The sequence below is a fragment of the Haliaeetus albicilla genome, chromosome 3 (assembly GCF_947461875.1).
Source record: "Haliaeetus albicilla chromosome 3, bHalAlb1.1, whole genome shotgun sequence".
In the NCBI taxonomy this organism is placed as follows: domain Eukaryota; kingdom Metazoa; phylum Chordata; class Aves; order Accipitriformes; family Accipitridae; genus Haliaeetus; species Haliaeetus albicilla.
In genome coordinates this window covers 20522685-20542041 of record NC_091485.1, presented here as the reverse complement: position 1 = coordinate 20542041, position 19357 = coordinate 20522685, and the positions used below count along the sequence as shown (strand labels likewise).

General features: G+C 39.7%; 2 protein-coding genes across 5 annotated transcripts in view; one reads left to right on the top strand and one right to left on the bottom strand.

Annotated features, from left to right (window-relative positions):
- LOC138684714 (uncharacterized) overlaps positions 1-19357 on the top strand; it is a 334210-nt gene that overhangs the window by 243233 nt on the left and 71620 nt on the right. The gene's annotated exons all lie outside the window — the stretch shown is intronic.
- The window catches only part of ANKRD12 (ankyrin repeat domain 12), a 69261-nt gene that overhangs the window by 8456 nt on the left and 41448 nt on the right, over positions 1-19357 (bottom strand). For all 4 annotated transcript variants that reach the window (XM_069779004.1, XM_069779005.1, XM_069779003.1 and 1 more), the window contains 3 exons: positions 16234-16376; positions 14465-14612; positions 6084-10777 (listed from right to left, as the gene is read on the bottom strand). In XM_069779004.1, the coding sequence (XP_069635105.1) occupies positions 6084-10777; positions 14465-14612; positions 16234-16376 (4985 nt within the window). The remainder of the gene's footprint in view (positions 1-6083; positions 10778-14464; positions 14613-16233; positions 16377-19357) is intronic.

The window sequence follows — 19357 nt, the reverse complement described above, 5'->3', positions numbered from 1 at the left end:
AACCTTTTGACTCAGGGAAAAAAACCAAAATCAATTTAACTTGTTACCAATCGAATCAAAACAGGTTATTGAGAAGTAAAACCAAACCTTAGAACACCCTCCCCCCACCCCTCCCTCCTTCCCAGGCACAACTCCACTCCCAGTTTTCTCCACCTCCTCCCTGCCCGCAGCACAGGGGGACCAGGAATGGGGGTTGTGGTCAGTTCATCACACCTTGTCTCTGCCGCTCCTTCCTCCTCAGCAGGAGGACTCCTCACTCATCCCCTGCTCCAGCGTGGGGTCCCTCCCATGGGAGACAGAACTCCACAAACTTCTCTGATGCGGGTCCTTCCCACGGGCTGCAGTTCTTCATGAACTGCTCCAGCATGGGTCCTTTCCAGGGGCTGCAGCCCTTCAGTCACAGACTGCTCCAGCGCGGGCTCCTCCCCGGGTTGCAGGGGGGCATCTGCTCCCCCGCTCCCCTCCATGGGCTGGGGGGGACAGCCTGCCGACTCACCACGGGCTGCAGGGGCATCCCCTCCTCCCCTCCTTCCTCCTCCCTGACCTCGGTGTCTGCAGAGGGGTTCCTCTCGCATCCCACTCCCCTCACCACTGCAGGTTCCCCTTCTTAAATCTGTTCTCCCAGAGGCGCCACCACCGTCGCTGACGGGCTCGGCCTGGGCCAGAGTCGGGTCCGACTTGGAGCTGCGGGAGCTTCGAGCAGCTTCTCACAGGAGCCACCCCTGCGGCCCCCTCCCCCGCTACCAAAACCCCACCACACAAACCCAATACATTTATCCAGAAATAAAAATTTCTGAGTTGGCAAGCATCCATATCACCTGAAAAATTTCAAATATTATAAAATGTTATTCCCTCATAGGCCGTTTAATTTTGCAAAAGAAATAAGAATCAACACTGTAGGGAATAACTGGACAGGCCTTGATTATCTAGACAGCAAACTGGTGTGGACTTTTATTTAAAGGCATAAGAGAACCCTGCCTCTGTGAAGGTGCTACGGCATCACAGCAGACTGTGTTCAGATCCCAGAACTGCTTTATTAGAGTACCGCTTTTGCCGATCGGGCACATCCCGATTTTTGTAAGCGACAGCTAACCACCGTTTCGCCCTCCCTGGCAGCCCGCGCGGCGGACGCCGGCCGGCCAGCGGCGTCCCAAGCAGCAGGCGGCGCCCTAGCGCTGCGGACGGGGCGGCGGGCAGGCCCCGCCGGCCGGAGACAGCCGTGTGGGCCGGGGACACCCTCCGGGGCGAGGGCCTCCGGGCAGCACCAACTGCGGCCTTCCGACCGACCGGCCGGCCGGCCGGCCGAGGCGGGACCCCGCAATGGCCTCGGAGCCATCCTGCGCGAGCACTAAGCGCCAGCAGCCCGAAAGGCTGCCTGTGCGGCAGCTACCGGCTTTTATGATCCCGGAGATCGCTACTGCCTCTGCATACACTTACAAAAACTTGGGTCAGCCCTATACTGTCTCCCAAAACATAAAGCTAAATACAGAACTGAGCTTGCTGACGGTAATGTCTAAACTATGAATTTCTTCCTCTCTTCTTGGAAACACGGGAATAAAGAGCCTCGGATCCTTAAGGCCTGCAAACAGAATTTGGGTAGTCTCACACCACCTGCTGGAAATCCCAATTTGTGAACCAGCACTGGATTTGGACAAAAGAAATAAACTTTCTGCTCTCAAAGGAAAGTGAAGATAAAGGTTTCAAGGCAACAGCAGCCAGATCTTCTAGTCAAAGAGACTGTTAGTAAAGAGGCTGCAAACAGTTGTAGGGAAAATATGAACATGTATATTGGACTTGCAAGGACAGAGCATGAAACTGAATGCCGCAAGGAAAAGCTGACCTCAGTTTTCTGTATAACCAAAATAAGTTATCAAACTGGTTTCTTAAGGGCCTAGACTCCATGCAGAAGACAGGGAAAACAAAGGGGCCCTGCCTTCTCGAATGTTTTCTAATCCCAGTCTGAGAAACTACCCAGAAAAGCTGGACAGAACTCAGCCTTTCACCTCTCTGCTCCACTTGACTAGAAGGCAGTCATCGAAACAGGTTTCTTCAGTAATAGCTAAGGTTCAAGGCATACCCTCACCATCTCAAACCCATGAAAATCAATTAAGAACATTTCTTGCATGCCTTGCATCCTTCATAACAACTACACCAAGAACAGTAACTCTTCACTCCATAAACCTTCAAGCCTCCTTTGTGCCTGTTACAAAAAAGAGAGCAACACTGAAGCTAACTCAGATTCACACATACACAAATTTTCTGCAATTATTTTCACACATCCCTATCTCCCCTCACCCATGCCACCCAAATCAACCGGCCTGCTCTATTGCTATAGTATTTCATGCATTTAGGAAGCAAGTTTCTGGTAACACCACTAAAATAAGCTTTTGCCACTTAAGTTTCTACAGCAATGCCAGAGAGACTGGACAGAATCCCTTTTACTAGAAACATATCTAGAAAGTTTCTTTTACTAGAAACAAACCAAGATAGCCATTGGAAGCTGGAAATGAATCATCTTGGTACCTCTTCTCAGGAGACAGTACAGATAAAGATGACTGAACCCCACAGAACATACTGATGTAGCAATCTGAAAGGCAACATAGCTAAGTACAATTTGAATTTACTATGTTAGAAGATTCAGATTTGTTTCCTTCTGGTTTGAACTGACCAGATGTCTCCTATCTTACGGTTTCTATTTGCACTGGTGAGAGGGAAGCCACAATTCATACGTGACTATCCTTACAGCCTTAGGTGATACGGGTTATAAATTACAGTATATAAACAAGGCTGTAGAAATCAAACTTAAGTGCACCATCTCCTGGTTCCCACCTACAGGATGTTTGAAGTTCATCAGATAAACTATAATGCATCAACAAAATTCCAACACAGAGAACAGTATGTTACACAAACTACTCTGAGTCTCAGAGTGTCAGAGCTAAATATATTGTCTTCACGTAGATCTTCACACAGTGATATCTAAGATACAGGAATAATTTAAGAAAGAGTATCTACTTTCCCATAGCTGATGTAAATTAATGAGGCAAAAATCAGTTTAACAGAGAATCATTAAAGAACCATCAAAGGAAAAATTTAAAAAACAATCCCGACAGAAATGTCATTTTATAGTTGCATATTAAATTACACATTATATGCATAACAACACATACATGTTATTAATATTCCACAATTGTAGAGAGACTAGGCATAGCCCTTATTTTCATATTGTTGGACAATGTGTAGAATATAGAAACATTCACTTCTGAGCATGAAATGCTCTCTGGTTTAGCTATATTCCTTTTTATGGTATTTGTAATAGGAACTATTATGATCGTGATTTTAAATGGTGACAAACTAAAATTATTAAACTGTATACACAAGCAAGCTCTGCAAAGAAGTTAAATCTGAACTACTAATATTTTTTTAAATTGTACCTTTTTTCTGGAAAGAAACGTGAAAAATGTTATCAAAATAGTGTGTTTACACAAGTGACAGTAATTAAACAAAGCATTTAGCTGCAGTGTAGATGATTTTTCAGACAAAACTAAAATGCTTAAAATATCTCCCTCTTTAGATTAAAACTCCTGCTGCTTTTTTACACGTTACTCCTAATGGAAATAAACACCAATTTCATGATCATTTATTTTGGCTTCTCAGAATTTTTTTTCTTCTCTTTTGCTCCTAACAGCCTGGAATAAAAAGCTCCACTTGTTCTTTCTGCAACTGTAGAAGATTAACAGTACCATGAAAGCATATACAAAACAAGTAACAGTTTAAATCATCAGTATCACCAGAACACGTATGTGTAGGGAAGCAACTCAGAAATCTAAATGAGATAAAAATCAATAAGTGTAATCCTTCAAGTACATATTCACATTTTTATCAACTTTTTTTAGAGGTTTTTCTTCTCAACAAGTAATTAAAAGCCATTGAGAATGGGGAGCATGCGTTCATCTCTGGTATTTTTTGAACCTAAGTTACCCAAGAGTTTGCACTACCCCACTATCTAAATTTATTTTCATGAACTGCAGAGTCCCTGTTATACACAGCATGAAAGACAGGAAGGAAGTATGAGGCAGGCTTTAATATCAAGTCAATAACCTTCCCTTTCTTACAGTGCCTACACACATTGCCATTTATGACAGGGAAATGAATTCTATTGCCCAGGTAGAGGATGGGCCAGGGAAAAATAGATGCCGTGATTCTCCACTTCCTGCTTATCCCAAATTAAGCACCAAAGTGTGATGCCAAAGCAGTTAATCGTAGCTTGGAAACGGTATGTTCTTGACTAGCAGATGATATTAAAAAAAAAATAAAATAAAAAGATCTCTGCTTCCAATGATAAAGATTTATGATAGAAGCTGCAACAGCCACTGAGAAAGATTTGTAGACTGAGGAAGGCTAACAGCCTGGTACATTGTAGCAAAGCTTACTATACATCTCAGTTCACTTACAGACCAAGTAAAAGGGTCATCTTACCCACATCTTTCCTCAGACTGTAATTGATCTACTAATTTAAAAGAACTCTGGTCACCATCAAATACGAGAGAACTCACCTAACGTTAAGAGGATACACATATTAATCCCCTTGGGCAGACATAGGGGACATAGTGGAAAAATGAGAAGAAACAGCTATATACGAGGGATTATGACTACCTCCAGAATGAGGAAAACTTATTTTTAAATTTACTTTTATACATTAAATTTGTGTTCATTGCTTAATCAAAAGAATCTTCAACTCTATTGGAAAAAGTCAAGGCCACATCTCAAGTAGGGGCAAGTTATCTTAAAAGAGTCAACATAACTAGTCTATTCAGAAATACAGATGCTGAAGACTGGATGCTTGGCCTGTGTGTATGAGATTTCATATATACAAACAGTTCAGTTTAGTAGGCATTTTTGCTAGTCAAGGATTAAGATATTCTCCCCATTCCTCCTAAACTCAGACTTTTCCTAACTTGACACATCTTAAGTAATGGGCATACAATCAAATACTACTAAATTCTGGCGGTACCAAGCTACCATATGTCAGCCAAACAACTGCTTTAGGAAATCAAATGCATCATCTCAGCGTATTTCAGCTGTGTTAACTTAAACCATTCAAACAGCTTTAAGCTAATAGTTTAAGTGGATCGATAATAGGTAGAAAAATAGAAAATCTCCTACTCCTGGGAGTAATAGTGCATCAGAAAACCCCCAAATGCACAATGTTTCAGGTCTCTCCTGTACCCCCATGTAGAACAATAAGCACAGAATCAATTGTGCTGAGGAGCAAAGGAAGTACTTTATGCTGACTTCAAAACAGAGACCAGCAGCGACCATGTCTTATTGTGAGACACCTTGAGGGGCACCTCCATAGCAAATAGTAACATTAACTGCCCTTGAGCCAATTATGTTCTGCATCGCACAAACCTCCTTCACAGCTGTCATCAGGAATATGCCCATGTCAGAACTATGGAGAGCTTAGAACTAAACAAGTGTCCCTGTACTATGGATGTTCTTCAGTGTAAAGGAAAAGAACTTCACATTATCAAATAAAATTCAGAACACCTTAGACTGATAGATTACAAAAGCCGGGACACAGCAGATTACATCTGCTGCTCTTGAGAGTATTAAGGACAAACTGAGAGAGTTAGCAGGCATTCTCTTACTTAAAACTTTTGGTGACGGACTTCATATTTTGAAGCACTGCACATCCACCCCCTCTCCAAATGAAACAACTTTGAATAATTAGTTATAACCAAATTATCACCAGCAGAAATTCAGAGGCGCTCTCAACAACTGACTTCACTTTTGAAAGGGTAGGCTTTACAGTAGTAAATACTTTGAAATATAACATTTGTCTGTGTGCCTTTTACAGGTGTCATACATGATGGTGTGTCTTGTAACGACTGTGAAGCCACTGTTTGTATTTCCTGAATGGGTCTTTTAAATATGACATTACTGGTCAATATTAATTTGACATATGTCAATTACTATTTTCAGCACAATATTCAGAAGCAAGTTAGGAAGAATATGAAAGTTACAAAAATAAAACCAAAATATGCCTTTCATTGTACTGTATATTTAAAGACCATGTTACTTACAGTTGGGATGCATATTTTGCTCAAGGGATTGCCATCCAGAAGGTATGAGCCATTGAAGGTCACATATTCATCATAATATTGAGGTGCCTGAGGAATAACACTGCATAGTAATTTACGCTTCTCTTCTATTTTTTTTCTTATGTGCAAGTATTCAAAATATGGGTTTGCTCTCTCAGAACTGTATGGCTGAATCTCTTCAAGTTTCAAAGAATCAACAACAGCTGCCAGTGACTGCTGGGTTTTCTCCTTAGCTTGCAGTAAAGAAGGGTTCACTTGCACAGGCTGAGGCACACGCGACACCTTTCTTTTACGTGGATGATGTACCTGAGCATCATCCTCTTCTGTTAATCTAATCCTTGCTTTCATAGACGCTGACAATTCAGACTCTTTTTCTGATGTCTGCGTGCAGCCAAGTGGATTCTGCTTACCCTGGTTAGCAAGCATATTTGCTCTGTTCCTCGTAATTCTTTGAGGTACTTCTTGCTGTTCCACCTTCGGATCCTCAGCAATTTCTTCTTCTAGTTTAACTATTTGGCTGTATTTATGCACCTCTTCCTGTGTAATCTGTTGTGAACTATTTTCCAAATTACATAAAGAGGAGTACTGTGGTGGATCATCTGTCAACACATTTTCTCTGTCTGCAGTGCAGGGTTTTTTATTAGCCAATTCATTCATAATTCCCTTCGACATTCCTGAATTTAGTTCACAGAGATCATTGGCTTTATTATCAACAACATGCACTGAAACCAACTTTTCTTGTTGGCCTTTTTCATTTCTCATGTCTGAAGTATCTCTTGTGTTACTATCCACTTCACTCTCAGCATTCTTACAAACAACTTTACTGAATGCGTACGAATTTACATTTAATTGTGAACTGCTATCGCTTTCAGGAATATCTTTTTCTAATGGTACCGTAGGTAAATCATTCACCCTTTCATAGCTCTGTGAAATATCCTTCACAGAGCTCTCAGAGTATACAGCAATGGGTGCATCAGCCTTCTTAATATTTGAAGGGAAGGAAGTGTTTTCCAGCTCTTTGGTACTAGTAGCATCTGTATCCAAAGTAGAAGTTGTAGTTTGAACTAGATTTTGTTGTTGTAGAAATGATGAATCTTGACTGCTAATGCCTGGTAAAGAAACATGTTTAGACACATCTGGGAGTGGCTGGACGGGTAAAGAACAAGGTGACTGTGAAGGCAAAAACGATGCAAATTTTTGAGAACTGGAACTTCCCTTAATTTCAGCATGCTGAGGGAAAATTTCAGATACTTGTTGCTCTCTTAATGTCCTGCTTTCAGAATTATGCATTGCTATAACACCGTTAGTATCTTGTTCTGATGCATCATAACCTGAGCTGTTAAACTCATTGTTTAAAGAATTAAGTCTGTCAAAAGGCACGTCCCACGGTTTAGTTTGCTGAGTCACACCACTTTGACTACATGGCTCTAAATGCATATTATAGTCTTCTGAAGGGCTCAGCTGAGAAATATTTTTAATGGTACTTGTACCCATTGTTGCCTGCTTGTTGCTAACAGCTCCAGTTGGACATGATGTAAAGTTTGACTGCAAACCAGACGTACTACTTTGAAAATCCCTTTCAAGCATGCTACACAGTAGTTCTGGTTTAGGAGAAATGCTAGCATAAGTCTGAACTGACGGCAGAGCCTTCTGATTATTTTCTTCTGATATTTGAGGCTGTTTGCTGTGTTCAGAAACAGCAGCAGGCATGCTGCATCTTCGAACCTCTGTAACAGGTCTACACTCATTTAAAACCAGTTTCACATCTTCAACAGATGCTGATCTAATGTACATTAGTGGAAGCCTGTTTGCGAAAGGTGGCTTAATGTGATCTGGCAACTCGGCAAGACCATCGGTCTCTTTTTCAAGAAGGGCTGGTGATTTAGCACTTGCCAAAAATGGTGATTGTGAGAAAGGCATTTGGGAATCAGAACCTTCTAGCATAAAGTCTGAGTCATATTCAATGACAGGCCTTGGAGTAGTTACTGTCGTATGGCAAGAATCCTCAGAGCTTGCAACGGAAACCATGGACACCGATCTGGAGCTCAGACCTGTCTTTTCACTTTCTGATTTGGGGGATCTATTTAAATTATCTAAAACCAATGAAGGCTTTGTAACATTGGCATTTCTTGTATCTACTGATTGTGATCTATTATTTGTAGCATCCTTCTGCTGTTTTTCCTTCATACAAACATCTGGCAACTCTGAGCTTTTTGAACGAATCAGTTCTTTGCTTTTTACTTCAGCTAATGAGTGTTTTGGTTTTTCTTTCATCTTGTTAAGTTCTAAACAAGTGCGGTTTCTTAAACGTTCCTTCTCTTTCTGTTTTATTTTTTCTTTATGTTTTCTATGCCACTGCTCTATTTCCAGATCTTTAAGGCTAAGCATTCTTTCAAAACTAGTCTGCATTAAATCATCGTTTACTAATCTTTTTTCTTTAGGTCGAGCATCCTTTGGTGCAGGAGCTGGTTTAGGCTTAAGTTTCTCATGTTCGAGTTTTAGTTTAAGTAAACTACTTTGATGCAGTTTATCTTTATGCTTGTCTCTCTCTTTGTACCTGTCTATATCTTTATCTTTTTTATCTTTCTCTCTACCATCTGCAGTTTTCAATAAATCATCTTTTGGTTTTTCTTTCAAAGACGACAGTTTGTCATGCACTGTTTTATTACTTTCTGTAATACTGCATCTCCTTTCCTCTTGCATGTGTTTTGAGTTTGCTGCTGTTGAGATCTCCTTGTCTTTGGATTTGTCTTTTTTTTCAAGCTCTTTGTCTTTAGTTCTATTTTTTTCTGGTTTAGTATATTCAGATTCTTTTTCAGACTGTTTGACTTTTCTTTCAGTACAGTGTTTTTCTTTGCTTTCAGCCCAATGTCTGTCTTTATCAGCCTTTTCTTTGTCATGCTTCTTATCAGTTTTTTCTTTACTTCTTTCTTTGTCATCAAGTTTTTTAGAAGTACCCATGTTTTTTATTTTATCGTTTTCCTTATGGCATCTTTCTGCTTGCTGGAAATTCGGCTTCTCCTTTACTTTCTCTATATTTTCATTTACTTCTGCTTTTTCTTTCTCTAGCTTGTGTTCGTGTTTTACCTTTTTCTCTTTTTCTCCATTTTTTCTTTCTATCTTTTCAACATCTTTTTCTCTGGCCGAGGTTCGCTTTTCAGTCTTTTCTTTATTTTCCTTTAAATTCTTTTCCTGCTTTTCAGTATCTGTTTCTTTTTCTATTAAATGTGTGCTGGCTGCCTCATCTTTAACACCAAAGCAGAACAATTCCATTTCTTTATCTGCAAGCATAATTTCTTTTTCTTCTTTTGTATCTTTTATTTTTTCATCCTTGAGAAACTTCTCATTCTCCTTTTTGTTCTTCTCTTTCTCTCTCTCCTCTTTAGCATTTCTCTCTTTCTGGAACTGTCTCTCCTTAACTAACTTATCTTCTTTCGCCACAGCTTTTTCCAGCTTTGATTTTCTGTCTGAAGAAAGAGACTCATGTTCTATATTTAACAACATATCTTCATTTTCATCACTTCTGAAAAAGTTCTCTTTCCAAAATTCTCTGTCAAACTCAATACTTCTTTGAACCTCTTTAACATTATCTTTATGTTTATGTTTTTCCTTCTCCCCATCCTGTTCCTTTTTGTGCTTGTCCTTTTCTCTTTCTTTGTGCCTTAATTTATGCTTTTTAAGTGTTTTACCTTCCTTGTCAGTCTTTCTCAGAGTATACTCTGAATTCTCAAATGTTGAGCTATTATCTTCCTCTTTAAATTTAGGACTAGATTTTTCACCAAATTCTAAGTTAAAATCTTTCTGATGATTCCTGCTTTTTTCTTTGTGCTTGCAAGATTTGCCACTAGAACTTTCTACTAGATATTCAGAATCAGTGTTGTGATCATAGAGAACTAATTCAGATTGCAATGTTATTTCAGAACCTCCTGGTGATAAGCAAGTTTTGGTGTTTTCTTGCTTTAATGGTATTGACTGCTTTTCACTTAATCCACAGGGATGCTTTGGAGATTTGCCAGCAGTGATATGAAACAGATGTAAAGAAGAATCGTCTTTTGGGGTGAAAGACTTCTTAAAGGTTTCTTCCTCTCTAGTTTTATCTAAAGAATCTAACCCAGAAGTAGCTATATTTGTTACTCTAGCATTTTCTTTTTCTTGCTTTAGTTCTTGATTCTCTTTATTTTTGCTCTGATTTTTTACTTTCTTTTTAACTTTGCCTTTTTGCTTGTGTTCATTTGTAACTATATATTCTTTCTTCACTCTTACATCAGAATTTGATGTCTCTGAAATAGAGCAAGGAGAGACTGTCTTCTTGTCCTGAAGTATTTCTTCATCCGAACTTTCAGAACTTGAATACAGAACTCTAGATGGTTTCTGCTTTTTGCTTTTAAATGATTTTGAAAAGACAACTTTTTCTTGTTTCACAAATACGCTGTTCTTTTCAACTTCAGTCTCATCCTCCTTCCTTAGGTCTTTCCTAAGAATATGTTTATCATCGATCATTTTTTTCATTTCATCTTCATCATCATCTTTAAACTCATACTCATCAAGAGCAGATGGAAGTGGTGCCTTACTAGGGACCATTTGTTTGCTGTCATTGGCTACAGAGTCCTTTTCTGCTTCTGAATCCACATTCCCCTCTACACTGGAAGGATTTACAGATGGAGCTTCTTCAGAATCTAGAATAAGAAAACAAAAAATTAGTTGAATATTGATGGGACATTTTTCACACTTTAGTTCAGGACAAAACAGTTCAGCAGTCACACTGCTATAGAAATGAAAAGAGAAAAAAACACTCAAAGCACACAATAAACCTTCTCACTAGAATTAAGCTTTTTAAGAGAAAACAAAAGGTCATGAAACCAAAGTGCTTCCCACACTTTACAGCTCTCACACAGGTATGTAAAAATATTAATTAGCATTTATATCCCAATCTAATCAAAGCAATGCACTTTAAATATTGTAAACTTCACCTATTGTGCATAATTCCTGCATAACCCGACTCTTTCTCAAGAACATCTTACTATGATGTCTTATTCCTCTAGGAATTAATCAACTCTTATGCTCTCTAACTACTAAACTAAACTATGTTCTTCTACATGAACTATTTAGTCATGTTTCAACAGCAGATAAGCTTTTATTCTTAAAAGACAAAGAGCTGCTCATGTAAAGAAATTCCCTCATGAATCTTTATGCACCTGATATGGACAGCCTAAACTAGACTATGCTATAATTCACTGCAACTGGTCTCTGCTATACAAGTGCATAGCATGGAGCAAGTATGTTGTACTGGATGTCTTGGACTTGCAAGTCCAAAATGTAAAGCACTCAACTGTTCCTAAAATTAAATCTTAGGAAACGTATGGAGTGTTATCACCACCTGATCATACAAAAATCTAGAACTCAAAAATCTTTAAAAAGTCTTTCTGGATATATTGTTTCCTTCAAATAAGGTTCTAAGTCAAGCCTCTTCAGCTGAATCTATCAGTTTGCTTTTTAAAAAGAACTGAGTATTGTAGTATTCAGTACCATGACCTAGAGATTTGACATACTGAATAAAAAGTAACAGAAGAGTTTGAAATAATAGTGTAAGAAAAGTTATGAGATAGTTTCAATACATTAAAAGTTTGAATGAGGGAAAAAAAAAAAATCTTCTGCTGCAAGATTCCTCCTCATTTCCAATAAGATCCTCCACGGACCAACTGCCAGTACACAATGGTTAAGACACATACCTTGCCAGCAGGCTTCTCAGCTACTTTGTATTTAACAACACAGTGTCAGTAAAATAGATCCCAGAAGTCCCTATTACTTTCTATATTATCTGTAGCACCCAAAACATATTAGTAGTTCTGTGCTACCAGCTTTTTATATATTCCCTCCCTCGCCCATATGTACAGGCCATCATCTTCCTGCCTTAACTCTAACCACTCCTTGTAGCTTGTGTGCACCTTCCCTTCACCGTTTTCCTACCAGATAGTTGCTGCTTCTCTCTTCCATGTCCCTATTTGCTTTGCTCTTACCGGTCTTTCCCCATTCCAAACACATCAGAGAGCTTACTCCTTAATGACTAAAGGTAAACCAATGAAAGTGCAGGAGACAGATCACCTATTCTCTAATCCTGACTCCTTGAGAAACTGCAGAGAACTTTCTGATCCTCTTGGAAACCAGCCCATGGAAACTAAGCAATACCCTGCACAGACAGACAACTGTTGAGGAATCAATTGCTAAATAGTTACAAGTTTCTATTATGCATATGTAAAAATATTTTTCTTAAGATTAATGATTTGGCTAAGTTTAAGTAGACTCTGTGGAGCAATGCCATAACTGTCCCTTAAAACAGAATGACTATGCACTCTATTTCAGACTATTCTTCTAATGCCAAAAAAGTTAACACTACATCAGAACATTTATTAGCTCTACATAGGGCAATATGGCTTTTTTTTTGCTTTTGCTTGAAGTACAGTGAAACCTTGAACAGAAAACATTCCTAGGGGTTTGGTTTGGGTTTTTTTTGTTTACTTAGCTGGTTTGGTTTGGGTTTTTTTATCGTCAGGGAAAAAGAAACAGACTTTCACAATCATGTGACACAATGCTCTCCCTCATGTAATTTTCACAAAAATCACAGAATGGTTGAGGTTGGAAGGGACCTCTGGAGGTCATCTCATCCAACCCCCCTGCTCAAGCAGGGCCACCTAGAGCCAGTTGCCCAGGACCATGCCCAGATGGCTTTTGAATATCTCCAAGGATGGAGACTCCACAACTTCCCTGGGCAACCTGTGCCAGTGCTCAGTCACCCTCACAGTGAAAAAATGTTTCCTGCTCTTCAGGGTGAGCCTCCTGTGTTTCAGTGTGTGCCCACTGCCTCTGGTCCTGTCACTGGGCACCACTGCAAAAAGCCTGGTTGTGTCCTCTTTCCACCCTCCCTTCAGGTATCTGTACACGTTGGTAAGATCTCCCTGAGCCTTCTCTTCCCCAGGCTGAACAGCCCCAGGTCTCTCAGCCTTTTCTCATAGGGGAGATGCTCCAGTCTCTTCATCATCTTCCTGGCCCTTCATTGGACTCTCTCCAGTATGTCCATGTCTCTCTTACAATGGGGAGCCCACAACTGGACCCAGCACTCCAGCTGTGGCCTCACCAGTGCTGAGTAGAGGAGAAGGATCACCTCCCTCGACCTACTGGCAACACTCCTCCTAACGCAGCCGAGGATACCACTGGTCTTCTTTGAGGTAAGGGCACGTTGCTGACTCATGTTCAACCTGGTGTCCACCAGGACCCCCAGGGCCTTTTCTGCAAAGCTGATCTCCAGCTCGTCAGACCCTACCCTGTACTGGTGCATGGGGTTGTTTCTCTGCAGGTGCAGGACTTCACATTTCCCCTTGTTGAGCTACATGAGGTTCCTGTCAGCCCATTTATCCAACATGTTGAGGTCCCTCTGGATGTCAGCACAACCTCTGGTATATCAGCCACTCCTCCTAACCTTGTGTCATCAGCAAGCTTCCTGAAGGTACACTCTACCCCAATCATTAATGAAGATGTTAAACAGGACTGGACCCAGTATTGATCCCAAGGTACACTGCTAGTTACTGGTCTCCAATTAAACTTCATGCCAATGATCACCACTCTCTGGACCTGGCCATTCAGCCAGTTTTCAATCCACCTCATTTCTTTTATTCAAAACAAACTGAATTCCTCAAGATTCTGTGAAAGTAGAATGAAAAGTTCCTGCCTGGCACTCAAGCAAGTTAACTCATGGTCAAGGATCTTTTGCTTCCAAGGAGACAATAGTTCTTTCTGTGCCCCAAGAGGTGATACCTGCTCCTTAACCTGCAGAAATACAGTAGGGGCCAAGAATTACTGCCTTCATGTAAGCACGCTACTATCTGGTCACCTTCACAAACCAGTGATTCCCCCATGGGCAGGGACTTTACTGAGCAAGTGTAACTAATAAGTTATACCCATGTGAGACATTAGCTCCCAATTCATCTACTAAGGATGTGAAATAAGTGACTTAGGGGATATTTTCTCCCAAGAAGACCTCTCAGAAACCACTTCATATCATAATAAATATGGTATTTTTCTCTGTATCTTTCTCTGGTAAAACCACCATTCTGAGGTAGGGTTGATTTGGAGAGTGGCAAGGGCTTATTAAAGAGAGAGAGAAGGGGAAAAAAAGTCTGAATAAACATTTCAGATAATTCAATTGAAAGTTCTGAAAACTACCTGTAAAGCTAAAAGTGGAAAACAACCTTAGCAATAGCAATTGCTACCTGCAGCAACTCTTAATAGCTAACACTGTACAAAAGATTAAAACCACCTGACTTCAGACAAATTGACACACCTGAAGTACGCAATTAAATAGGTTTTACCTGAGCAACTGTCCTCATCATCAGAGATGGGCACCTCCCTTTTCAACAGCATTTCCAACTCTTCTGTTTCAGCAACATCAACAGGTCTCTCCCCATGCTTATTAGCTTGAAATGGATTTCCACCATGTCGAAGCAAGAGCTTCACAATCTGCAGCATTAAATAAATGAAGTTTTAGGTTTTCCACAGCATATTACTTGACCAGCATAAAAATCTTTCATTGCACACAAAATGTGGATAATGTGATATGCAATCCTAAACTCCTACCTATGAGACAGACTGGAAAGCAAGACTTCAGCAACTAGATTGCAAAGTCCAGGTGTATGTAATCTGCTCATTAGAAGAGGCAATGAGGAAGACTAAAAAAAGTTGTCCTCTTGTTACACAGACATAGCATCATCTTAAAGAAAAGCAACAGTGGCCTTTTGTTTGTGCTGTTATAGTATTTCCTCACACAATTCATCTGGTTTCTCACCTACCAAGCTCTCTACTCTGCAGTTGATTCACCTCCTTGCTCTTAATTTTATAGCACGTAACTCTTAAGAACAGGAAAAGTTTTTCAAGTAGCAGTACTATTGGTTTCCACAGCATTTCAGAAAAGCCCTGACAGAGATCCAAGTATGTTATTGGAGGAATAAACTACCGCCATCCCCAACTGAATACAATACAGCAAAATCATCAACTTCTCTAGCATCAAGGGCAACGAATTATTAAAGTTACAATGATACCAAGGCCTCTGCATTTTCAGCACAGTAACCACTATGGGTTACTTTTTTTTTTTTTTTGTCCTACATGCTAGGAATGGGGAAATTCAGCAGACAGTGATATGTTAACATGAAACTTCAGAATTTTTCCAATACATAGTGTCAGTGAGATTGTCCCAGATAGGTATGCTAAGACCAGACAAGCAAGAGGTCCATTTCTCCAAAACTCTACAATTTTATGCAAGTTTAATCTAAAGACACACTTTTGTTTAGACACCCATAAGAAACAGTTACTAAACAGTTAATAAAAATTTCACAATCAGATTATCACAATTCATTTCTCTAGCCTTTCCAGAAGATCCTTTCAAACTGAGTATCTTGTTTGGAAGGTATACTTGATCTAAGGATATTTTCTATTTTTTGCTTTATACAGCAGATTGCACACATAGTAATGAAATAAAAGAGACATAAAGGGAGAGCAGAGTAATTTCTGCATCTAGTTTGCAGAAAACAAGAACAAATTCAGAAATTTATGTAAAATACCTACAGTGCTCCATTTTCTTCTCCGCTAAGTCATTATTGCTAAATTTTTTAAAAAATTATTAAGACTATATATACATCACTGCTCTATTTCAAAGTCCATAAACAAATATATAAAAATAAATGTAGGATATATACCTTTAAATATTTATATATATATGTATATATATACACACATACACAGAAACCCACAGTATACTGTTTGGAGACATTTTTCTTTTGAGAATTCTATACAGTAGAAGTCTCTCAAAAAAAAAGTCACCAAAATGTTTATTTATTGAAAAAGTAAAAGTGAAACTGTTAAATATTTAAGAAAACAGATACTGGCAGAAAATATCTGGCAACAGAAGTATAATGAAAAGCAAGATGAATCAAAGAAAACCAAAACAACTTTAAGATGCCCCCAAAACAGCAGAAGCAGAATTATAAAACCATATGACAGCAATTAGGACAGTTCAGATTTGCTCTAAAGACTGAGCATTTCAAACTACTTATTTACTCCCCTCCCACTCTCCCAGTACACTCACATTTCTATGCCCACTACTAGCAGAATCATGAAGTGGCGTATCATCGTCCAAGCCCTGTGTGTTCACATCAGCTCCTGCTGCTATCAGGACTTTAGCAACATCATAGTAACCGACATTACAAGCTTCATGCAGTGGTGTCCAACCTATAGTGAAAAGGGGTAAGTGTAAGTTTGAAAGGTCAAAGATTTAAGTTTGTTTTTTCCTCCTGTGCTATAGATCTCTATTGCCTTGAAACATTTCAAATTACACACAGTAGTTGGCAGGAAGATAATGCCATCCATCTGATGAATAACATGCTTTATCAACTTCAAACCTCATGCCAAATTCCAAATTTTACTGTGATTTTTACTGTGATTAAATTGAACACAGAAAAAATCTGGCACAAAATCCCCAGGCTAAACACATTAGAAATTCTTTGACTAGTGAGCATTTGAACACAGTGTTAGGTATATATAAATAACATTATTCTATACAGAAACAGTTTGAAAACCACACTATTGGAAAGACTCTAAGTATAGCAAATTATCATAACCAGTGTTCCTTTAGAGCCACTGAACATGTAGCAGGAATCACTAATAACATTCAGCAGCTATTAGACTAGATACCAAGCTATTAATAAATATTGGTGGAGAAATTATTCTTGCTATTTCCTAGAATATTAGTCATTTTTAGCAATTTTTATTTCCACACTGATAATCTGAAGTTCAGTGCTCATTTTTTGTAGCAGAGCCTCAACTGAAGATGATGGTCAACCCAGACACACTATATTCCTTACCTCTGTTTCTTCTCCTCAACTTGATGCCTTCTACTTCATAGCTGCCCTGAACTTCTCACCTGCTGTTGATGCCTTCTCAAAGCCCAGTTTTGGCAAGGCATTCAACTTTTGTTTCCAATATAAAACCAGTGCAAGTCTGGAAGAGTTTATTCACTTGAACTCAGTGACTAATCAGTAATGGTCTTGTATGTCCATGAAGAGGAGGTACAAGAAACCCCTAACTTAGCTAATCCCCCAGTAAGGTGATTTCTCACCTTCATCTCTCACTCAACTTCTCACCTGCTACTCATTTAAATTAAAAAAAAAAAAAAAAAAAAAAAAAGCTTCTACTTTATTCTACAGCAAAACACTTCTTCCTGATCTTCATATACTAGATTTCCTCTGCAGTTATCACTTCAGTCACTCACTTCCAACACTGCCTGGCTACCACCTCCTTCTCTCCACTTTCTTGTCATTTGACCTTTTCCCACTCACCCACAATCATGACACCCTTCTGCTCTCAGCCCTCTGATCCCTGTCTTCTTTCCCCTTATTAATTCTCCCCCAAATTCATCTTCTCCATGTTTTACTGCTTTGCTTTTCTATCCTATCACAATGTCTGGCGTGCCAACTCTAGTCCTGACTTGTTCTCAACATCTGTTTCTTTACTCTTGTTCTCACACGGCAGTATCATTCTAGGAGATATCCCATGAGCAGGATTACCTCCTCCATTACTAATTCATTTTCTGCTCCTTTAGTTCTGTCAAATTCTTAGCTAAAAACCTCTAAACTTCACTGCATCCTAAATTCTTATTTTTTCCACTCATGAATCACTGCTCAAATCCTCCCCCTCTTCTTGACTACTTCTTCTGTGCAGGATTTAAGTTCAGCGACCTCTGCTTCTCACTTTGGATTACCAATGGAAAAGTATCTCACTTGATCCCAAACACCTCCTCCAGAGTTCTGAATGAAGACTACAACTACTTGCTCCCAACTGATTCTCAGAACCAGCTCTCAGCCATTCCTCTCATACATTCATCTGCCTTTAAAATTAGTTAAGTATCTGTACTAGGTCAGGCTGGGATGAAGTTACAAAGTTAACTTCCTTCATAGCAGCCCATACAGTGCTGTGCATTGCATTTGGGGCTAAAACAATGTTCATGACTCACCAGTGTTTTGGATACTGCTGAACAGTGCTTGTACAGTGTCAAGGCTTTCTCTCTTCCTCCCCCCACACAAGAGGTTAGGAGGGGACACAGCCAGGACAGCTGACCCAAACTGACCAAAGGTATATTCCATACCATACAATGTCATGGTCAGCAATGAAAGCTCAGGGAAAGGAGAAGGAAGGGGGAGGGGGGGATGTTTGCAGTTATGGCATTTGTCTTCCCAAACAACCATTACACCTGCTGAGGCCCTGCTTCCCAGGAATTGGCTGGATATTTGCCTGCCGATGGGAAGTAGTGAATTAATTCCTCTTTTTCCTTTGCTTGCATGTGCAGCTTTTGCTTTTCTTATCAAACAGTCTTTAACTCAACCCATGAGGGCTTTTTTCCATCTTATTTTCTCCTTCCTGTTGAGGAGGGGGAGTGAGAGAGCAGCTAAGTGGGTGTCTGGCAGCCGTCCAAGGTTAACCCAAAACAACATCTCTTCTTGAAGCGTTTCTATACTCACTGTGATTTCTATGGGTCCGTCTTCCCCTGAACTTCCCCTGCTTTTTCTAAAATTGCTCTTTCAACAAGTTCTTCCCATCTCCCCTCTCAACTTCTCTGAAGATCCCACCGGGTTCTACTTCTGCTTCCTTTCTCTTCTTCCTCTACAAATGAGTCCTGGGCAGCCTCATCTTCAAACACAAATTCATCTACCCCACCAAGAAATCACTGATCTGTTTCTTACCTAAAATCAAGATTTTAGTCCATCTCATTAATATCTTCTCCTGATGTCAAGTTTGAGCTGACAACTAATTGTACCATATTACTCTCACTGGGGCCTGCTACCTCAGCTCATCTCACTACTCCCATTGAGAGTATAATTCTCCTTATTACCATTCAGACCGATAAACTGAGCACCTTTAGCAGTCTTCACTGTAGGTCTAGTCAAAAGTCTCATTCAGACCTTCATTATGGTTTTGCTTCTATTATGCAATGACTCTATAAAAACTTGAAACTGCTAGTGCTGCCAGTTAATTATACCAACGAGTGTTCTCAACATCCTCTTTATTCCCTTGAGATGCCAGCAACTCCTCACAAATTTTGTCACCTTTTCTTCAGCATTACCTTTTGCATTGGAAGCACAGTCTTTCTGAACATAACCAAAAGCAACATGGCTCTTTCTTATATTTATTTCCTCACTTTGCCATGATCCACTTAT